Source organism: Osmia bicornis, chromosome 12 (assembly GCF_907164935.1).
Source record: "Osmia bicornis bicornis chromosome 12, iOsmBic2.1, whole genome shotgun sequence".
Taxonomy (NCBI): Eukaryota; Metazoa; Arthropoda; class Insecta; order Hymenoptera; family Megachilidae; genus Osmia; species Osmia bicornis.
This window is the reverse complement of record NC_060227.1, coordinates 7,072,401-7,089,225: the sequence shown is the minus strand read 5'-3', so window position 1 is coordinate 7,089,225 and position 16,825 is coordinate 7,072,401. Positions and strand designations below refer to the sequence as shown.

Sequence of the window (16,825 nt, the reverse complement as noted above, 5' to 3'; positions counted from 1 at the left end):
ATGTATAATAATAATAATAATCATAATAATAATATCGACAGAGCCAATAAAATCTAAGATCGTGATGTTTCTTTATTCTCTTCACATTTAACTAGATCGTTTGTTCATTTTACAGATATACCTCAGAAAAATACACTTCTCTCTCATCTTTTCTCTCTCTTTCTCTTTGTTTTATAACATTCCTTATTCCATATGGGAACGGTTAAGAGTAATAAAAATATCGTTCGACGAATTTAATCGTTCATCACGTGCAACACGAACGTGTATCTCTCTTATTTGTTCTTGTGTTTAAATATGTATCTCTTTTGTTTGTTTGTTCATCACAGATTACTCCTCCTCGAAAAAATACAGGCCACAGATTTCTAACATACTAATATATGGATTCTCTCTTATTCGTTTTCATTTATGGCCAACGTATTTAAAATAATTGATCGACGAGCAACGATCGAGGATAAAGGAAAAATCTATCATTCTTTTTTTTTATTATTTAGTACGTAATATACGTATTTATATAATTAGATAAATATAACAGTGTCAGCGATAAAACTGCCCGTCCCTTCTTCTTCGTGTACGAAGAAACGAGTAATGTTCAACAATTATGTGACAGATCCGTAACGCGTCTACGTCGATTCTTTGCAACACGTTTACTTTCTGGCACAGAAGTGAATAATTTACACACACACGGTAAGATCCTGTACAAAAATAAGGAGCAGCATTTAAGCGGTTATTGTTCTTGGCGAGATATATCCCAGAAACTTTACTTTCCTCGTGTTTTTTTCCTAATCCTCGCTAAACGCGCGTGCTCGTTCTTCGTTTTCGGAAATTTTTCTTTGTTCTTTCTTTCCATTTTTATTTTCGTTTGCTTTTTCTCGGACCGCGCATCGAACTCGTTTTACGGACGTTCCTAGTTTGCATATTTAATAATTTGTTCAATCTCGTTAAATCATGTATACTTAACATACGTATGTATATAACTATGTAATATGTATATGTATAATATATTCTAAGATTTCCTATAAAAAAGAAGTTTCGTCGCCTGGTGAACGAACAACCGTACGATTTCGCGAAACCTCGTCTTCTTTCTCTAAGTTCAACTTATAAGAATTATTTTTTATTATTAAACATATTACGCTAAAAACTTGGTTTTAAGATAAAGACAGTTTTTGAGATAGAGAAAGTAAACCTAAAATTAAAAAGAAAAGGGATGCTTGTAGATTCTCTTATTGTCTATTATCGTTTACTTTTTCTAACTCGATTTAGTTCACATTCTTTCAAAAAATGTGCCAGTCTATAATATCAGATTCGCGAAATCGAACGATTGATGTTACCCTAAAGTTTCCTATAAAAATAATACAACAAGCTTCGCTATATTACGTGTATAAGTCGTTAGCCGTACGATCTTATATGTTATAACAAAATAATTAATATCGTATAACGCGGCAACAATCGATCGGTAAAAGTTGCGTTCCATCTAAAAGTTCTCTAAGCGTAAAAGTGTGTGTTCTATTCTTGGTGTTCAGCACGAGAAAAAAAAAGTAATAATAATTCTGTTTCTCCTTTTGAAAAACTGGATTGACTAGCGATCTTTCAAAACCTTCTATTAAAAAGAAACGAGAATCGTGTACGAGCTGTCTTGCTCGTAAAGATGACCAGAGAAAGTGGAAGATAAAAGATGAAAAAAGATTGAAAACGAAACGACTACTCGATTCTTAAACAATACAGAATGACATAAAAATAAGTGGTCAAAGTTTGACAATTTATTATTAATGTCACCCTGTGTTATTAATACTTTGACGGCCAATATTAAATATTGAAGACTTGAAAAATGGAAATTTTGCGATACACGGAAATTATTATACGAGAGATTCCATTTTAGATATGAGATGAAACGTAAAATTAGAAGAGTTGTAATATGTAAAGACCGTCAAAGTGTTAAGACTACTATATCACATATCGTGAAAATATCTTGATAAGTGTATATGTATTTTTGGGGGCGTTCAAAGAGCTTTCTCGTGTCTTTTCTTTCTTTTCCAAGCGTTGAAATCTCCCAGGCGCGTACGTTCAATGGCACTTGCACTGTGTAAAGCTTACGCAATGTATATGTACATGATACAAGTACATAATGCCTTTAAAGGATTTGTACGTTGTTCGTATATATCGTTAGAATTCATCTTTGGCTTTGAAGCGTCTTGTATATCCTTCTTTCTTTCCCTTCACCCTAAAATACATCTATTTAGAAGCTCAATGAAAATATTCTGCGAAGATATTATACATTTCCTCTCTCTTTACATATATATTTTTTTTCTGACAACGTTAAGACGATCAATTTTGCAGCTTTCTCATCGATACTAGCTGTACAAACGTTCGCTAAATTGTCTTTTTTTTTTTGGTCAGTCCTTATGTACAATGTTTAATACGTATTAATTTTCTTTTTTCTCTCTAAGACTGTATGATATTTTCGTAGATATTTTTGAATTTAAGACACAACAGTGTTCCAGGGATAAGAGTTGATCGTTCAACGTTTCGTTAGAGGAAGTGTGTCGGGGAATCGAGTATCCCTAAAGTTGCGCTCCAAAAATTACTTCGCTTCTCGCGTAAATTCACTGGTTCTTAATTTTTTTTTTTTTTTCATTGAATAAAAAGTAATCGGTTAACGTCGATGCTCGTAAATCGATCGAAAATCACGATAGCTAGTGTATTAATAATGGCTAACGTTTCTTTAATCAGAAACAGTTTAATTAAAATGCTTAGTACCGCTAGGCTGGTTTTTCGTATACTACGCCTACGTTTAAAAAGTTATTTAAAAAACATGTTTCCTAGCTAAAGACTGAAGTTGTTAAATAAAAGAAAAAATTAGAGGAGGGAATAAACAGTTCGGCTGACAAAGCGGAATACAGAAATTGTAAAATAAAGAAGAAAACGAACGCCTTTTGCAGATGATTTACAACTACTTGGGACTAGACCTAAAATTGGCTATTAAGATGAATTTAACCCTATCATTTGTTATCTCCTGTGTTTCTCCTAAATATAATCATCTATTAGAATATATTCGATCGGTGAGTGAACTTTGATAAATAGTAGACCAATTACGTATTAGTTATGCAGCTATAAAATAAAGTGCAAAATATAGTCTTATTCTTTTTACCCTTACGGAATTCAATACGTCTAATAAAAACAGTCTTCCAACTTTAAACGTTAAAATTGCGGTGCATCTTCAATCGAACAGCAAATTTATCCGAAGATACGTTTTATCTTCAACGTGGGACTAATTACAGGATATCGTTGAAAGAAATGCGATCAAACTAAATTTCGTGGAACGTCCTCCACTTATAATGTTTGAAGTGTTCTCAGTCTCATTCGTTATTACCGATCCCTGTCTTCCTCCTAGAATACCCTAACACGCGTATATCTTTTTTTGCCAATTGTATACGATTAAGAAAATACGCTATAAAAAGCGAAAAGCGTCTAAAATGCCTGGCTGCCTTTCATCGAGGAAAATGTTAAGAAATTTGCGATTAATCGCAGGCACGTTTGAAAATCTCTACGAATCTTCAATTAAAATATTGCCCGAACGATTTCGAAACGAGACTGTTAACAAAGGAAACGAGTAAAACTGTCCCACGAAAGATATATTCTATCCCTGACTGTGACGTAATATGCTTGGAACAGATTAAATGTCATATCGGAACCAGGACATGCAAGAGATTGATCGATGTTTTCAACTTCGTCGAATCGAGACGCATTAAATGCATTCACCGCAACCGTATTTTAATAGAGTTGGTACTCTTGGAATTTTCGGCACAGTTTATCGATCTCCTCGTACCTTAATTGCGAGCTTACAGGGCTGGAAGCCCTAGTGGCAGGCGCGGTTCTACTACGTCGTACAAAACTTCTTAATGGTATCTTACTGTGTCCCTGATTATGATTCACATCTAACGTCGAGTACCGTCTTAGCGCACGGCGTAGACGTTCTGTGGACGCGTAATCGGTCACCTCCATGCTATGCTGCTCTTTCAGATTAGGCTTGGTCTCTTTCGAGTCCAGTAGCTTTAAACTAAAGTTCGCGGAGTGACGTTTAGTCCTGTCTAGCATGCACTTCGATTGCACGACTTTAGGCTTCTCCTTGTCTAGTATCAACGAGTTCCTTCGTTTCATCTTATCATCTATAGGTCTCTCATGATTAACGCCAAAACCAAACCTCGACCTCATCATTGGCCCAAGATACGCTGGGTTCTTCTTGTCTAATTGTTGAGCAGATTGCTTTACCATACTCAAGCCATCCTCGCAATCAATGGAAGTCCTAACATTGTTTGCCTGATCGGCACCGTTCGTTTTTCGCTTGATACAATCCTCGTATTCTACGGATGAATTTCTCTTCGGCTTGCCTTTGTCGAAGCTCATACCGGTCGTTCGTCCACCGGCACGATTCACGTTGAAGGAGGTCCTCCTTTTGCCAAACACGGAGTCTTGAAGATGAGGTATCTTAGATACACTCTGAGAGAATTGCGCTGGTATTCTGATACCAGCATCCACGAGGAACTCGTCGTCCGACAGCATAACAGGTATCTCGGGCATCGAGCTACAAGGCCAACAAGGGTTATAATGAGCTGGAAAGGTTCTCAGAGTGGCAGTGTCCTTGCTGGCTATGTTAGTAGGAAACTCGCGTGCATAATTTCGGGTTAGTAGGAAATTTTGCTGCGACCTCCGCCTGTTCTCTCTCATGATCGCCAAGAAGACAGATTTTGCATAATCGGACGAGGGACAAGAATGGAAAGCGTAGTCTTCCGCGTAGTCGCATTCGCACGTTTCCGGCCAGAGTATAAACGGCAATGCTAATTTCGATCGGCTTTGCTGCGCCTTTTGCGTAACATAATCACTGCACGATCCATTGTCAAAGTTAGTATCGGTTGTGCTAATGTTTGAGTTGGTATGCCCTATTCTTTCCCAAGGGTGTGCTAGTTGAATTCTGTTAGACGTAAAGCGTGCAGAACTTGATATTAGACTTCTATAAATGTTATTAGTACGCTAAGAAGAGTTAGACTTTAGTTCTTAATCAAGTCACAAAATCATCTACATATGCATGCTTTAACAAGCTGTACACTTGTTTCTGATTGTAATTAGTAGATATCGTTAAATTAGATGTTAGTATTATGTTTAAAGATAACGTTACTTTCATTTGCAAATACAGTGAATGAAGAAATATATAGTTCTCATACCTCCCTTTCCCTGAATCGGCCGATTGACGAGGAGACGCTACGCGATCTGGAATGCATACAATTCATTTTACGTATTATTTTAATACACTAATTCTGCATAATAATGGGATAAGAAACGTTGTACAAATTCACCTTGCGATGACTGTGATCTGAAATAACAAAACATACTGAATGAGTTACAGGTATGAGATGTAAAAATTCTAACCTCAACAGAGACGTAACTTACATTGATCTCCCTGGAGTATCATTAGTTGTCCGACGCCAACTACCTATAAGTATATTTAAAAATTACCATCTCGGATATTCGCTCACTTTTAAAAGCCTCTTATAACCTACCTCTCTTCGTTGTAGCTCCCCTTGGTGGTGGAGATTTTCCAGATGTCATACCGGATAATCTTTTCTCTTCTTCTAACTTCCTAGCATCTTCAGCATCTTGCTTCGATAGTGTACTAGCTAGCTAAAATGTAATATTTTCTTTTAAAAAGAAGTTCACGTTATAGCTGACCCGTATTTGAAACTGCTTACATGTTGAGTATCGAATTTAATTTCTATTTCTTCCAATTTTTGTAAAGTTTCGGCTAACGTAGTAAGCACGTCTCTATCCTTTTCACTGTTCCTTAAATGTCTTATAGTCGTCTCTAATGCGGTTAACAATTTCTTATCGGTCGGCATCCGTAGCTGACTCTTTAATTGAGGCAACAAAGAAACTACTTTCAATCTTATATTAGGTACAGAATCTTCTGCCAAGTTCAATAAAACAGTATAAAAGTGTTCCTTGAAATATACAGAAGAGAAAATTTCCATGGCCTCTACCATCATGCGAACGAACATCATTCTCACGTAACAATCGGGGTTATTAGCCACTTGGCTGTATAGTTTAATTCGAAGTTCTACCTTTTGCATAGATTTCGTATTGTAACGTAAAAGAAAAAGGAACAGAGTTCCTGCAGCGAGACGTACGGGTATTGGCCTCTGAAAATGAATAACGATAAAATGATTGTTATGACTTGTCTGACACATCGCGTACAAGTATAACTTACGGCATGTAATATTCTAAAAAAAGCCATTGGCACGAAATATGAATAGATAAAATCACTTGAAAAGTATTTAGGTAGTATTTCAAGTTGTGAATACATTAATACTGCTAATCTCCAATTGTGTGTGGCCGCTATTCCCGATTCACACTTTAATAATGCTCTACCTATTTCCATAACAGTGTTTCCCTGCATTTGATAAGTAACATAATGTAGAAAAGAGAGATTAATTATACATAACATGAAAGAAACGGAAAGATACTAACCGCCCTGTCTATCCCGATAACTTGACACTCGGCTAAACAATCAAGCGTTACTCCTAGATTAGGAACTAAACCTTGCAAAACTTCTTCAGAATTATCTTTTAACAATTTTATTACGTCTAATGTTATTTCTCCGCAACGTGAACCCAATACCTTAGCCACCTGTTTTTTTTTTGTAAATAAAGAAATATATCGTACTGTAAAAATTATAATGTAAGGAAAAATAGAAATTCTTACTTCGTGAACTCCACATGCTACAGTTCTTCTAACCAAGTAATAGTGATCACTTGCTAATGCGGTAAACGTATGAAGCAACGCGTTCGTGTCATCTGAAGAATTTGATACAAACATAAACATTGCAGGTAAATTAAAAGCACAACACCTTCTGCATTCCACATATTTCTCATCTTCAGCAGGATTACTATTCTGAAACAGTGCAATTCATACTCCGTATTTATTTTAGAACTCCGTATATGTTAACTCGATGACCCTCCCACATTTGTATGTACTTACAAATGGAAGATTTGGTTTAGATTCTTTTTTACTCGTCAGAATACCCATTTGCGCAAGCTGTTGAAAGTACTTTAAAAACCATGTTTTCTCCATAGATGATAGGCACTCTAAAATATAAATCGCATATTATATTGCGATCACGAATATATTTCAAATTATTAAAAGGTCTTACTTTCCACGCCGAGTACGATTTTTCCATACTCCTGAGCAATAACACATATCACGTTATCGTCTGACCGCATCGAATTTTCGCATAATTTTTTAATAAGCGGTACTATGATAGTTTTGATCGAATCTGTAAATGATTAATGTAAAGAATATATTCTGATTTGAAAATGAACATAGATTACGAACTAAAACACATGTCACTACGAGAAAATTCAGAACGATTTAGTGCACAACTAATCATCAAGCATACCTTCCTGAAGATGAGGTAGCAAATGCGCTATTATCTGTACAGAGGCGCATCTTACATTGATTTCTTCGTCATTTGCTAATTCTACGAGAGATGGTAGCAAAGCAGGTTTTACAGACTCAGCACCAAGGCCTTCGGCAACAAAACGTAGCTGCAAGCAGATACTAGCTCGTACTTCACTATTTACATCCTGACAGAGGGAGTGTACCATTGGTAGAACTTCCTTCTGTATCCTGACAACAATTTTAATACGTATACTTATTTAACGACTTTACGGCAATAAAATGATCTTTTTTTGGCATATTTTGCACGCTATCAAGTTATTTAATGTCTCAGAAACTGGTACCCCCCGGTAAGGGAAATTGTTAAAAAATTTTGATAAGATGAAACATACTCACAGAGCAGAATCAAATCTTGTACAAATCTTTCCTAATATTGTGCTGCATTTTATCCTGGAGTGGACAGGTTGTGACAATTGTCCTTTGCTTATAGTCAATGGAAGAATCTGTATGATTTTATTTCTATTATCATCCGGTTGATACAACCATCATAGTAGACTTATATAAAAATAATGTAATAATTTTGTTAAGTAATTATATCATCAAAGCTATGTCAAATACATAGCATTCCTTTTGGAACAAGTAGTTTTTCAATAGAGTACTTGATGCTTAGTCTAGCGCAGAGTAACAAATACAAGTCAACTTTATTACCGATCTACTATAATTTAAGTATTATAAAATTACAGATACGCTACGCATGATGATGCTCTTTTTGTCCTTCTATATGATTATGTTTTCTGAATATCAATTTCTAAGATCATGTATACAAACCTGCTTTCTTATGATTTCTACCGGCAGTAACTCTATCACATCCAGTAAGGTCTCCAGCCATGCATGACAGATAACTTTAAATGTATATATACATGTTTAATTATGTAGAATAACACCAAATGCATGAAAATGTAGATACAGGCTTAGCTAGCAGTTCTAATGTACAACTTGATAAAGTTACTTTACCTGGATCACGCTTTTCAAGCGAATTTAATATACTTTGGAGGAATGTACGACTGAAGACATTGTAGCTGACAAGTCTCTGCTCTAATATTGTTTTAAATGTAGATGAAGCTGCTATGTGGAATTCTGTGGATGCGGTAGACAATGACTGCTGTACTTTTGGTATCACACGAGTCATACATGATTCTGTGTCTGTGGCCAAGAGGTTTGGTAATGTTTGTATAAAATTAAGTTTTTGAATTTCATCGCCTTTCCTGAAATAATTACAAACATAAGTGTAACAATTACATTAATAAAAATAATGTATTATGAAAATGAAAACGTTGTTCAATTTTCTAAAGACAATTTCGTCACTCTCGCGTTATTTTCTTCAAATGTATGCATCCTCCAAGGACAAGATCTTTATGTAACATGTCCTTTTGGAGCATGTGACAATGTTTTCACTGATACAGTGTTTATGCACGAAAGTTACCTGTATTACTATGATATTAGTGCCTCGTTAATTCGCTATTAACAGGTAATATTGCAATTTTGTCTAAAGAAAAGATACAGAAGAATTCCATTTTCGGAGTAACCTACACCATGGAATCGTACCATTCCTAATCACGATCTTAGCTAACTACTCATCGGTTACTCGTACGTAGAATGGCATTTCTTACGAGTGTCTGTCTTTAAAAGGACTATAATTAGCGACTCTTAGACGACAGGACAGTACACCTCTTGAACGACGCTGTTATTTTTGGAAACCATGCACGAGTTCGTACGAAAATGAAACGACCGGGAAGAGCGGAGCCACGATTCAGGCCCCAAAATTTCTAACTTAAAAACTGTCTCATTCGACTATGTACTTACTGAGGGGATGCGCTGTTGAACAGTGCTTCTTCTTGCAACATTTTCAAGGCGCATCTTATTCAATAATAATACGATAAAACGGCAAACACACGGATCGATCCCTTACGCGAATGACGATACACGCGTACGCACTCTCATGACGCACTTAAACGCAAGAAAAACAACACGACGGAACGTTGATGACAACTAAACTGGGCTCTGACTCCAAGGTATCGATTATATCTGACTTAGCGTACGAGGTGTCGAGTATACCCGAACTGAACCGAAATAATCCGAATGCGACCTACGTGCGATGCTGATGAAAACACGTAATGCTGTTCAGCGCGTAATACAATAGAATGATGCGTTGATCGGTAGTCGATGTTGTGTAATCAACGAATCGATGCAGTCATTTTACGATTCCCCTTCGATGATGCACATCGCATTAAGGAGCGTCGTTTACACATTTCTAAAAAAGAATACTCTTCGTGCTTTATTATGTACATTTACAGCTAACTCGATCGCGATCGAAGCACATTAACGCGCGAGAAGGTTGTAACTATTCTCCCTGGCGAATGCATTGTTTAGAATTGTAGAAAATTAATTGATCACGTTATACAGCCTTGATACGATAATCACGCGAGATTACGTAGTTTCATTCAAGGTTCGATACGGTGCTTTATCGAGGCACTATTGCGCGAAATTACTATGATCCTGGAGTCCCAAGGATACACGCCGATCTTATGGAAGCGGAATTTGACTTTTCGCTTCCAGCGTTTACTTACGTCAAAAGATGAAGCGCTCTGTCTATCGGTCTTTTTTCCAAATTAGGATCTAGACTATGCTTTTTTAATTGCTCTTCGTCCTAAGAAGGCAGTTTTAACTTATGAATCGATCGATTAATAATTATAGATGCACCATTACGTACTCTTATATCCGCTATGGGTTTATCTAACTGAAGGCTTGCAAACTCCTCGTAATCCATAAACATTTTGCTCGCATTTTATGACAATCGTGCACGTATATAACCCCATGTATTTGAAATAATTTATCAGGAACAGGAAAAGCTTATTCAGGTTATGGTTCGAATGGAAATGAAAACACGATCGTATGCGATTCGGTTTTTCAAGAATGGTCATTGGTCTGGTTCGGCGGGAAAACGGGCGTTGAGATAGTCGCAATCACGCACCTGTATAAAATACGAAATATATTTACTTTCATAGCATGTCGTATAATTTAGATAAGTATACATACCTTACGGGCATTGCATAGTATATCATATACGTTTAGCAATATAAAAGATTACAGTTTACAGTAATATATACAAAGAACGAAAAGTTTTGAATGCAGTTAAAACACTCTAACAACTTCTGCGTGTACCTTATTCAATTAAGATAATCGCGCGCTTGCATTCGACGAAGAAGCATTTTGCGATTTATGTCTCCTAACTTAATTCAACTTAACGAAAGAGAGAGAGAGAGAGAGAGAGAGAGAGAAAGAATTAATTGTCATGTTCATTTGGCGGTGAACCAATTTCCTGATAGAAATTAAGAAATACAAATATACAAATAACGAAGAAGGGAACCTGATAAAACGCGATGAGGGCAGTTGACGTTGTTTTGTTACTCGAAACGATTCTTCAAACGTAGAACGATCTTGAAATTCCGAGACATTTCGATAGAGAGATGTGCGCTTGGCTACGTGAACGTATTTAAAGATGACGCGAGAGACGACGAATGGAAACGAATATCTCCCTTTCCTCGGTGTGGCTGCAATAAAATTTGCATTTTATTATCGGTTATTCGTTCCGCGGATATTGAATGCTAAACTCTTCCTCTATGCCGCAATATTTTTACTCGAATACCCACGGAGACCTTTTGTTTCTTTTATATCCTTTCAGTTTGACGCGCAGTTTACACACATTGCATTGTATCATTATATATTTTTTTTTTTACAAATATTCTTCTTCGCGTAGAAAGAAAACGATTACGAATAATATCATTTCGACGTAAGTCTTGTCCGCTATAGCCTATATACTTATTGATAAGATTTCTATATGAACGTCTAATTAGAAAAAGAAAATGAAGAGAAACCTAAGAGTTAAGGCTCGTGGAAGCACCCTGAATCACTATGTAACAGTCGAATTTATCCCTAAAGAGAATCGCCAACAATGAATAGCGCTTTCTTTTATATAAATTTCCCTCCTTGGATTTGTTGGATTATAACATTCCTCGTTGACGACGTACCTAATTAGATAATTCTACATGTCGCTATTATATTGTTTCCGATCGTACGTGCGTTCCCAGTTTTGGACTAGTTTCAGTCGTATAACGAGACCACGCGTGTACACGAGCCAACGCGTACACCGCGATCTCGAAGCTGCGACTTTTCGGTTCTTTGATTTTGTCGAAGGTGCGCGTACACGCGGAAGCGCGCACGCGTTTCTTGGCACCCTGTTTTAAACGTAACTCTCGTCATCAACGACGGATCTTCCGTATCCTAGATGTCTCGTGGTAACCGAAGCACGAGGTTGAGGAGGTGGACGATAAGGAGGTGGCGGTGGCAGAGACCTTGACCTTCCAGCTACTTTGTGCCTGTCTTCTAGATTCATATGCACCGGTGGCAAATGCCTCAGTCGTGGTGGCAGCGGTGGCGGTGTATCCGGCCATGTTCTCTCCTCGTCCTCGTCCTCGTCACCGTACAAATCGATCGCCTCCGCTTGCTTGAACGAGTACAGATCGTTTCTCTCTCTCGTACTGTATATCTCGTTCGTTCTATCCCTATTACCATAGATACTACTTTCAGATTCGTATCTCTCTGTACGCGTCGACTCTTTGTTCACGTATATCTCGCTCTTCACTTTCTTGAACTCGTACAGATCGCTTCCCGAATGGTAGCTACCGTTCTGCGAGACAGGAGATTCCCGATTAACATACATTTCCGACTTGACCTTTTTGAACTCGTTGAAACGTTCTTTCTTGAATTCGTAGCGATCACTGGACAACGACGAGTCTCCCGCCAGATCCTGTTCCGAATTATGAATCGAGACCCGTTCCGTACAAATATCCTGTTGCGTTGCTCTCTCGTACTCCGACCTGAGATCCCGCGTTATGTCCAACTGCGAATTCCTGTAAATATCCTTACAATTTTCCACGTTCTCCTTCATCGAGTCCTGCCTGAGATACTCTCTACCGTATATATCCTTCTCGTCGAACCTCTCCTTGCGATGATCGTGTTCGTCGAGCTTCGTTCGGGGTGTCCTCTTCAGCTGAGCTCTCAGCCAGTCTTGTCTCTGAAAATTTGGATTTGGGTAACCAATACCGTTTTTCTCCTCCCTGAAACCGTGCTCGATGCTGCTCGTATGATGATTGGCTGTGTAACCGTTTATTCTTTCCTCCCACCCACCGTAAACGCGGATGTACGACTTGCTGGTCGACTTGTCCTCTTTCACGAGGGACTTGTCGAAACTGGACGACGAGGCATTCACGGCAGAATCCTCGGAACCCACCGGAGATTCTGGAATGAACAACTGACAGTCCGACAGGGTTAGACCGGAGTCTCTTGAAAGAGACATGTGGTCTTTACGAGGTGGTTCCGTCAGGTCCAGGCTGTCCAAGGAAAGCCCACCTGCTGCAACGAGAGAAATTCTTCAGTAAATTATAAAGGGACGGTCTGATATGAACAAGACGTTCATCTTTAAGATTGAATCGCAACGAACGAAGAGGAACAAGATACTCACAGTGAAGGCTATCGGTACTCTCTTCGGCTCCGCTGTCGCTGCGCTCTTCCCCGAGCAATTGAGTAACACCCTCGCCAAAGAGAACCTCGCAGTGACGAATTAGCATCTCTGTTAACGTAGGGATCGCTCTGCTCTGATTGACCGAAGGATTTGGCGACCAAAGTAAGCTGGGCCCACAACAGACCCCGAGATTGCTGGCGCACATGAGATTGTGCTTCGACCTGCGTGCCACGTGATGCAGCACGCATATCAGATGCGACAGAAGAGTGTAATTCGCTTTGGGTAGTCTGTCTAAAATACTGAAACACACCATTGATCGTTAAAATACCCGACAAGGTATTCAAGCTGATGAGTCAACCGCAGCTAAGCTTACTTTTTAATGGTTTGAACGGGATTCGGCGTGTCCAAACTCTCCATCCACAGTGGAAACAGATGAGAAGTGAGGAGAGGATCCGGTAAAGACCTCAAGAAGTCCTTCAGCAAAGCTGCCACCGCGATGATGGGCGCATCCTCCAAACAACTGGGATCACCGGTGGACTCGATCTGATCTCTCAACTCCCTAACGATTCTCACGTTCGCGGATTTTCTAAAGATTCCCTGCGTGAACGGTCCTTTGGCGAACAGTTGTTGCAACATCACCAGCACTGGTTTGGGCAGTCCATTCTCGTCCAGTCTGGACAAGTTGACCCCAAACAAACTTGGGTTCAACGACAAGGATCTCCTCAATAGTCCAGTGATTTTGGACTTGTTCTTCTTCACAGGCGACTTCGGTACAGGCCTGAGGATGAAGTGACAGGTGTCATGGCCACTCTTATTACAATGTTCCAAATCGAAACCCTCCTCCGCGGATAGCGTATGCCGTAAATTGGACAATTTCACGGCGAAAGGTCTTTCGTGACCGATCAAAGGATACGGTGCTTCGTCCGCGGACGTCCTCGCCCACAATTGAAACGGTCCTTGTAGATCCAACAATCGCGTAGCTAGATTCACGCAGGCTGCCGCCGTCATCTCGGATCCCACCATTATGGTCTTGCACTGCAAACACAGGGAAACTATGTAGCTTACATCGGAGAACGGGCACGAGACGCTTCGGAGAGAATACGGGTTTGGTCACCGGTTAACGAAAAGACAGTCGGCTGTCGTTTAACCGGCCACGTCTAAACGGTCTGGGTATTTAAGTGCAACGAGAGCTGCTGTGGTCGATAATGACTACGCCGAGCGAGGGAACTGGCGTCGATAAAGAGCCAAAGATAGAGGAGGCTCCTTTTAGTGAGGAGAACGATCCATTCAACCGCGTACGTTGACGTCAATGATGTATATATATAAAAGGGGCATCTTTGAAAAAGGAATGCCTGTTCAGGAAGGTCAACCGATCGAACTCTCTGTGCGAAGAATGGACCGTGAAGGCGTGACCGCGTGTATCTCTCTGGTGCACGGCGACGAGGCGACGGAGAGGAGGCGCACTTACGTATTCCGTGTTCGTGTCACTGTCGTGATACACGACTTGAATGTTCGTGTCCGGCGGCTCCTTCATACTCTCCTCTCGTACCAGCTCGGTCAGACGACCCCACCAGAGATCCCTAGCTGCAGCAGTCCTGGAAAGAAAAAGAACCGAACGATTTGACGCCTAATCGTAGACGCAATTTCATAGACTAATTTATTGGGACACTAAAGAGAAACCTGCCAGCTTTGAAATGACAAGAATTCATGGTCATTACGTGACGTCGTAGGACGTTGAGAAAGATAAAGGGTGTAATAATAAAGTTTGACGAGACTAGACAAGAGGAGGAGGGCTTACATGAAAGTGGCGACGACGTTCGTCGTCGGCCAGCCGAGGACGAAACTGGTCTCCTGAGATTTACTCGTTTCGGCCACGTCTTCTATGTGTCCAGCTGTTAGCCAGAGCTCGCTCATTCTTACGGACTGCTTCAGCTTGAAATTACCGCCGCTTCGAGCCTTTGCTATGAGCAACAAGTCGGAGAACAGGAAGAGGTGTCTGTCCTGCGACTGCACACCCTGTAAACCGAGAAACGACATCGGCTATTTGGTTATTGAGATTCGATAAGGAAGAAATGGGTGTTCTAGAGACGAAGAATCACTTACCGTGGTGAATTGTACCGGAGTTTCCAAGAGGAAGGTTCTCGGTGGAGATTTTGGAGCCGGAGAATTGCTAGACACGTTCAACGACTTTTGCGACAGCACTCTCGTCAGCCTCCCTGGATTTCCACCGTTCCTTTTACGAATCAGACTCTTCATCTTCTGCAACGCGCGCGATAATCGCGTTATTTTAATTGAATAGAAAAAAGAAAGGTGCGAAACATCAAGTAAGGATTCTATATTGGAAATCGAGCGTGGAACATCGTCGCTATCGGGTATCCTTGAGATGAGATTAGCATTAAATTATCGTACGGTTGGCTCGAGCTACGCTTCTATCCAGTTAACGCGCTCAAGGGTCAACAAAGTAACGACCAATTTTGATGCTCGGATCTAGGACATAAATTATTATCATCCTCGCAGCAGGCGGCTAATAACCGGACGGCAACGTGCCAAGCCGCATTAACTTTCGGATGACTTAACAGCATTATTTCACCGACTCAATCCGCCGACAGTGAGGCATCGTCTCGCATAAAACCCGTTCGAAATTTTCACGAGCAACTACTGGTAGCTGGGTAACTCGTTAATGAAACCTGTACTTGAATCTATCGAAACGAAACTGGTAGCTGGTTGCTACTAGCAGCGATAATCGAGCAAAACTTTTAAAATCAATGCAGCGATTACACGTGGGAGCCTTGCCCATTCGCATCGAGTCACGTTACCTTTGACGAATAACGCTACCAAATATGTCAAACCGGCCCAAGACACGCACGATACACGAAATTACAAACGACAGGGCAGATCGATTAACATACTTCTCTTTGACACGACCGACTAGGACTTCGAACCTCTTCTCTATCTCGTAATCCTTTTTCTTTTCTTACGAAACCTCAACTGATGGTCCCCGATGTTCTCTCCCAGCAAGATCTCAACGTAACTCTCAACGTTGTTTCGAACCGTACAGACTCTCACGTTTAAGAAACACCGCGGCGCGTTTCTTTGCGTTATCGTATGTTAATGAACGCTGTAGAAATCAAGGTAACGCGCCGCTGGCTCGCGATGATTCTTCGCGATTCGAGGAAACGTTCCATCATCGTTCGCGGGAACACGCTCGACTGCTGCGTGCATAATGCGACGAGGAGAGTGCATTGAGAAACGCGAGCACGCACTCCTACCTGCGCGCGACAAACAATCTTACCGATGTCTAAGAAACTGCTCTTGACAATACTCTTTACGCCCGGTATGCTAATCGATGCTACGATACACGTGGGAAGAGAAAACTGTCGTCGACGACTGGATTTTCATCATTTCTATCGATGATTCTAGGGAAATTTTGGAACACTCTCAGTACACTTTGGACACTTTAGTCCATGGTTCTAGGTAAATTTAGAAATTACACAGCCGCCCGCGAAAGTGTTAAATACAGTTTTGAATCATGTCGGTTTGGCAGCGCGCAGTCATCGTTAATAAAAGCACAATTCGTGTGTTTTCTTTCGTTGGTAACTAAAAATAGTCAACTTTACACACCATTGTTCAAGCTCTTATTTCACCCCAGAAACTCAATGAACTATATATGTAATTTGATTTCCGGATCAAAAAATGCAACACATCCCGTTTAATGCTAATAACGCTGTATTTTCGACGATGTTCCACGTAAACATAGTATATATTGTCATGGTAGAATGTCCCATGAATTGCGTGGGAAAC

At 39.9% G+C, this 16,825-nt stretch overlaps 2 protein-coding genes across 11 annotated transcripts in view; both read right to left on the bottom strand.

The window, feature by feature from the left end:
- Positions 1-54: 54 nt before the first annotated feature.
- Positions 55-10,377, bottom strand: LOC114880190 (serine/threonine-protein phosphatase 4 regulatory subunit 4-like). Of its 8 annotated transcripts, none has more exons than XM_046288186.1 (16): positions 10,214-10,377; positions 8,458-8,708; positions 8,272-8,345; positions 7,840-7,946; positions 7,445-7,674; positions 7,199-7,321; positions 7,027-7,133; positions 6,751-6,939; positions 6,517-6,675; positions 6,257-6,439; positions 5,742-6,188; positions 5,553-5,673; positions 5,443-5,485; positions 5,349-5,365; positions 5,217-5,262; positions 55-4,966 (listed from the first exon to the last, which is right to left on the bottom strand). In XM_046288186.1, exons 2-16 carry the CDS (start codon positions 8,630-8,632, stop codon positions 3,769-3,771), a joined length of 3,219 nt encoding a protein of 1,072 aa, XP_046144142.1. In that variant the 5' UTR covers positions 8,633-8,708; positions 10,214-10,377; the 3' UTR covers positions 55-3,768. The 8 variants fall into 8 exon arrangements, with proteins under 8 accessions (XP_046144142.1, XP_029051748.2, XP_029051751.2 ...); XM_029195915.2 differs by lacking the exon at positions 10,214-10,377 and adding an exon at positions 9,307-9,795; XM_029195918.2 differs by lacking the exon at positions 10,214-10,377 and adding an exon at positions 9,307-9,793 and having other exon boundaries at positions 55-4,579.
- A 100-nt stretch (positions 10,378-10,477) lies between these two features.
- The window catches only part of LOC114880189 (rho GTPase-activating protein 20-like), a 120,279-nt gene continuing 113,931 nt past the window's right edge, over positions 10,478-16,825 (bottom strand). For 2 of the 3 annotated variants that reach the window (XM_029195912.2, XM_029195914.2), the window contains 6 exons: positions 15,128-15,283; positions 14,823-15,040; positions 14,493-14,619; positions 13,398-14,059; positions 13,025-13,323; positions 10,478-12,915 (listed from right to left, as the gene is read on the bottom strand). In XM_029195912.2, the coding sequence (XP_029051745.2) occupies positions 11,744-12,915; positions 13,025-13,323; positions 13,398-14,059; positions 14,493-14,619; positions 14,823-15,040; positions 15,128-15,283 (2,634 nt within the window). In that variant the 3' untranslated portion in view covers positions 10,478-11,743. The remainder of the gene's footprint in view (positions 12,916-13,024; positions 13,324-13,397; positions 14,060-14,492; positions 14,620-14,822; positions 15,041-15,127; positions 15,284-16,825) is intronic. The other variant, XM_029195913.2, reaches the window with a different exon arrangement.

What these genes read in the sequence shown, in the direction of transcription:
- LOC114880190 (XM_029195915.2), bottom strand. Translation starts at nt 9,347, where the DNA reads ATGTTGCAAGAAGAAGCACTGTTCAACAGCGCATCCCCTCA. An exon ending in TAGCATGTGGAGTTCACGAA is followed by an intron (nt 6,676 to 6,750) that starts GTAAGAATTTCT and finishes AAAAAAAAACAG; the next exon opens with GTGGCTAAGGTATTGGGTTC. An exon ending in GCCGATTCAGGGAAAGGGAG is followed by an intron (nt 4,967 to 5,216) that starts GTATGAGAACTA and finishes TACGTCTAACAG; the next exon opens with AATTCAACTAGCACACCCTT.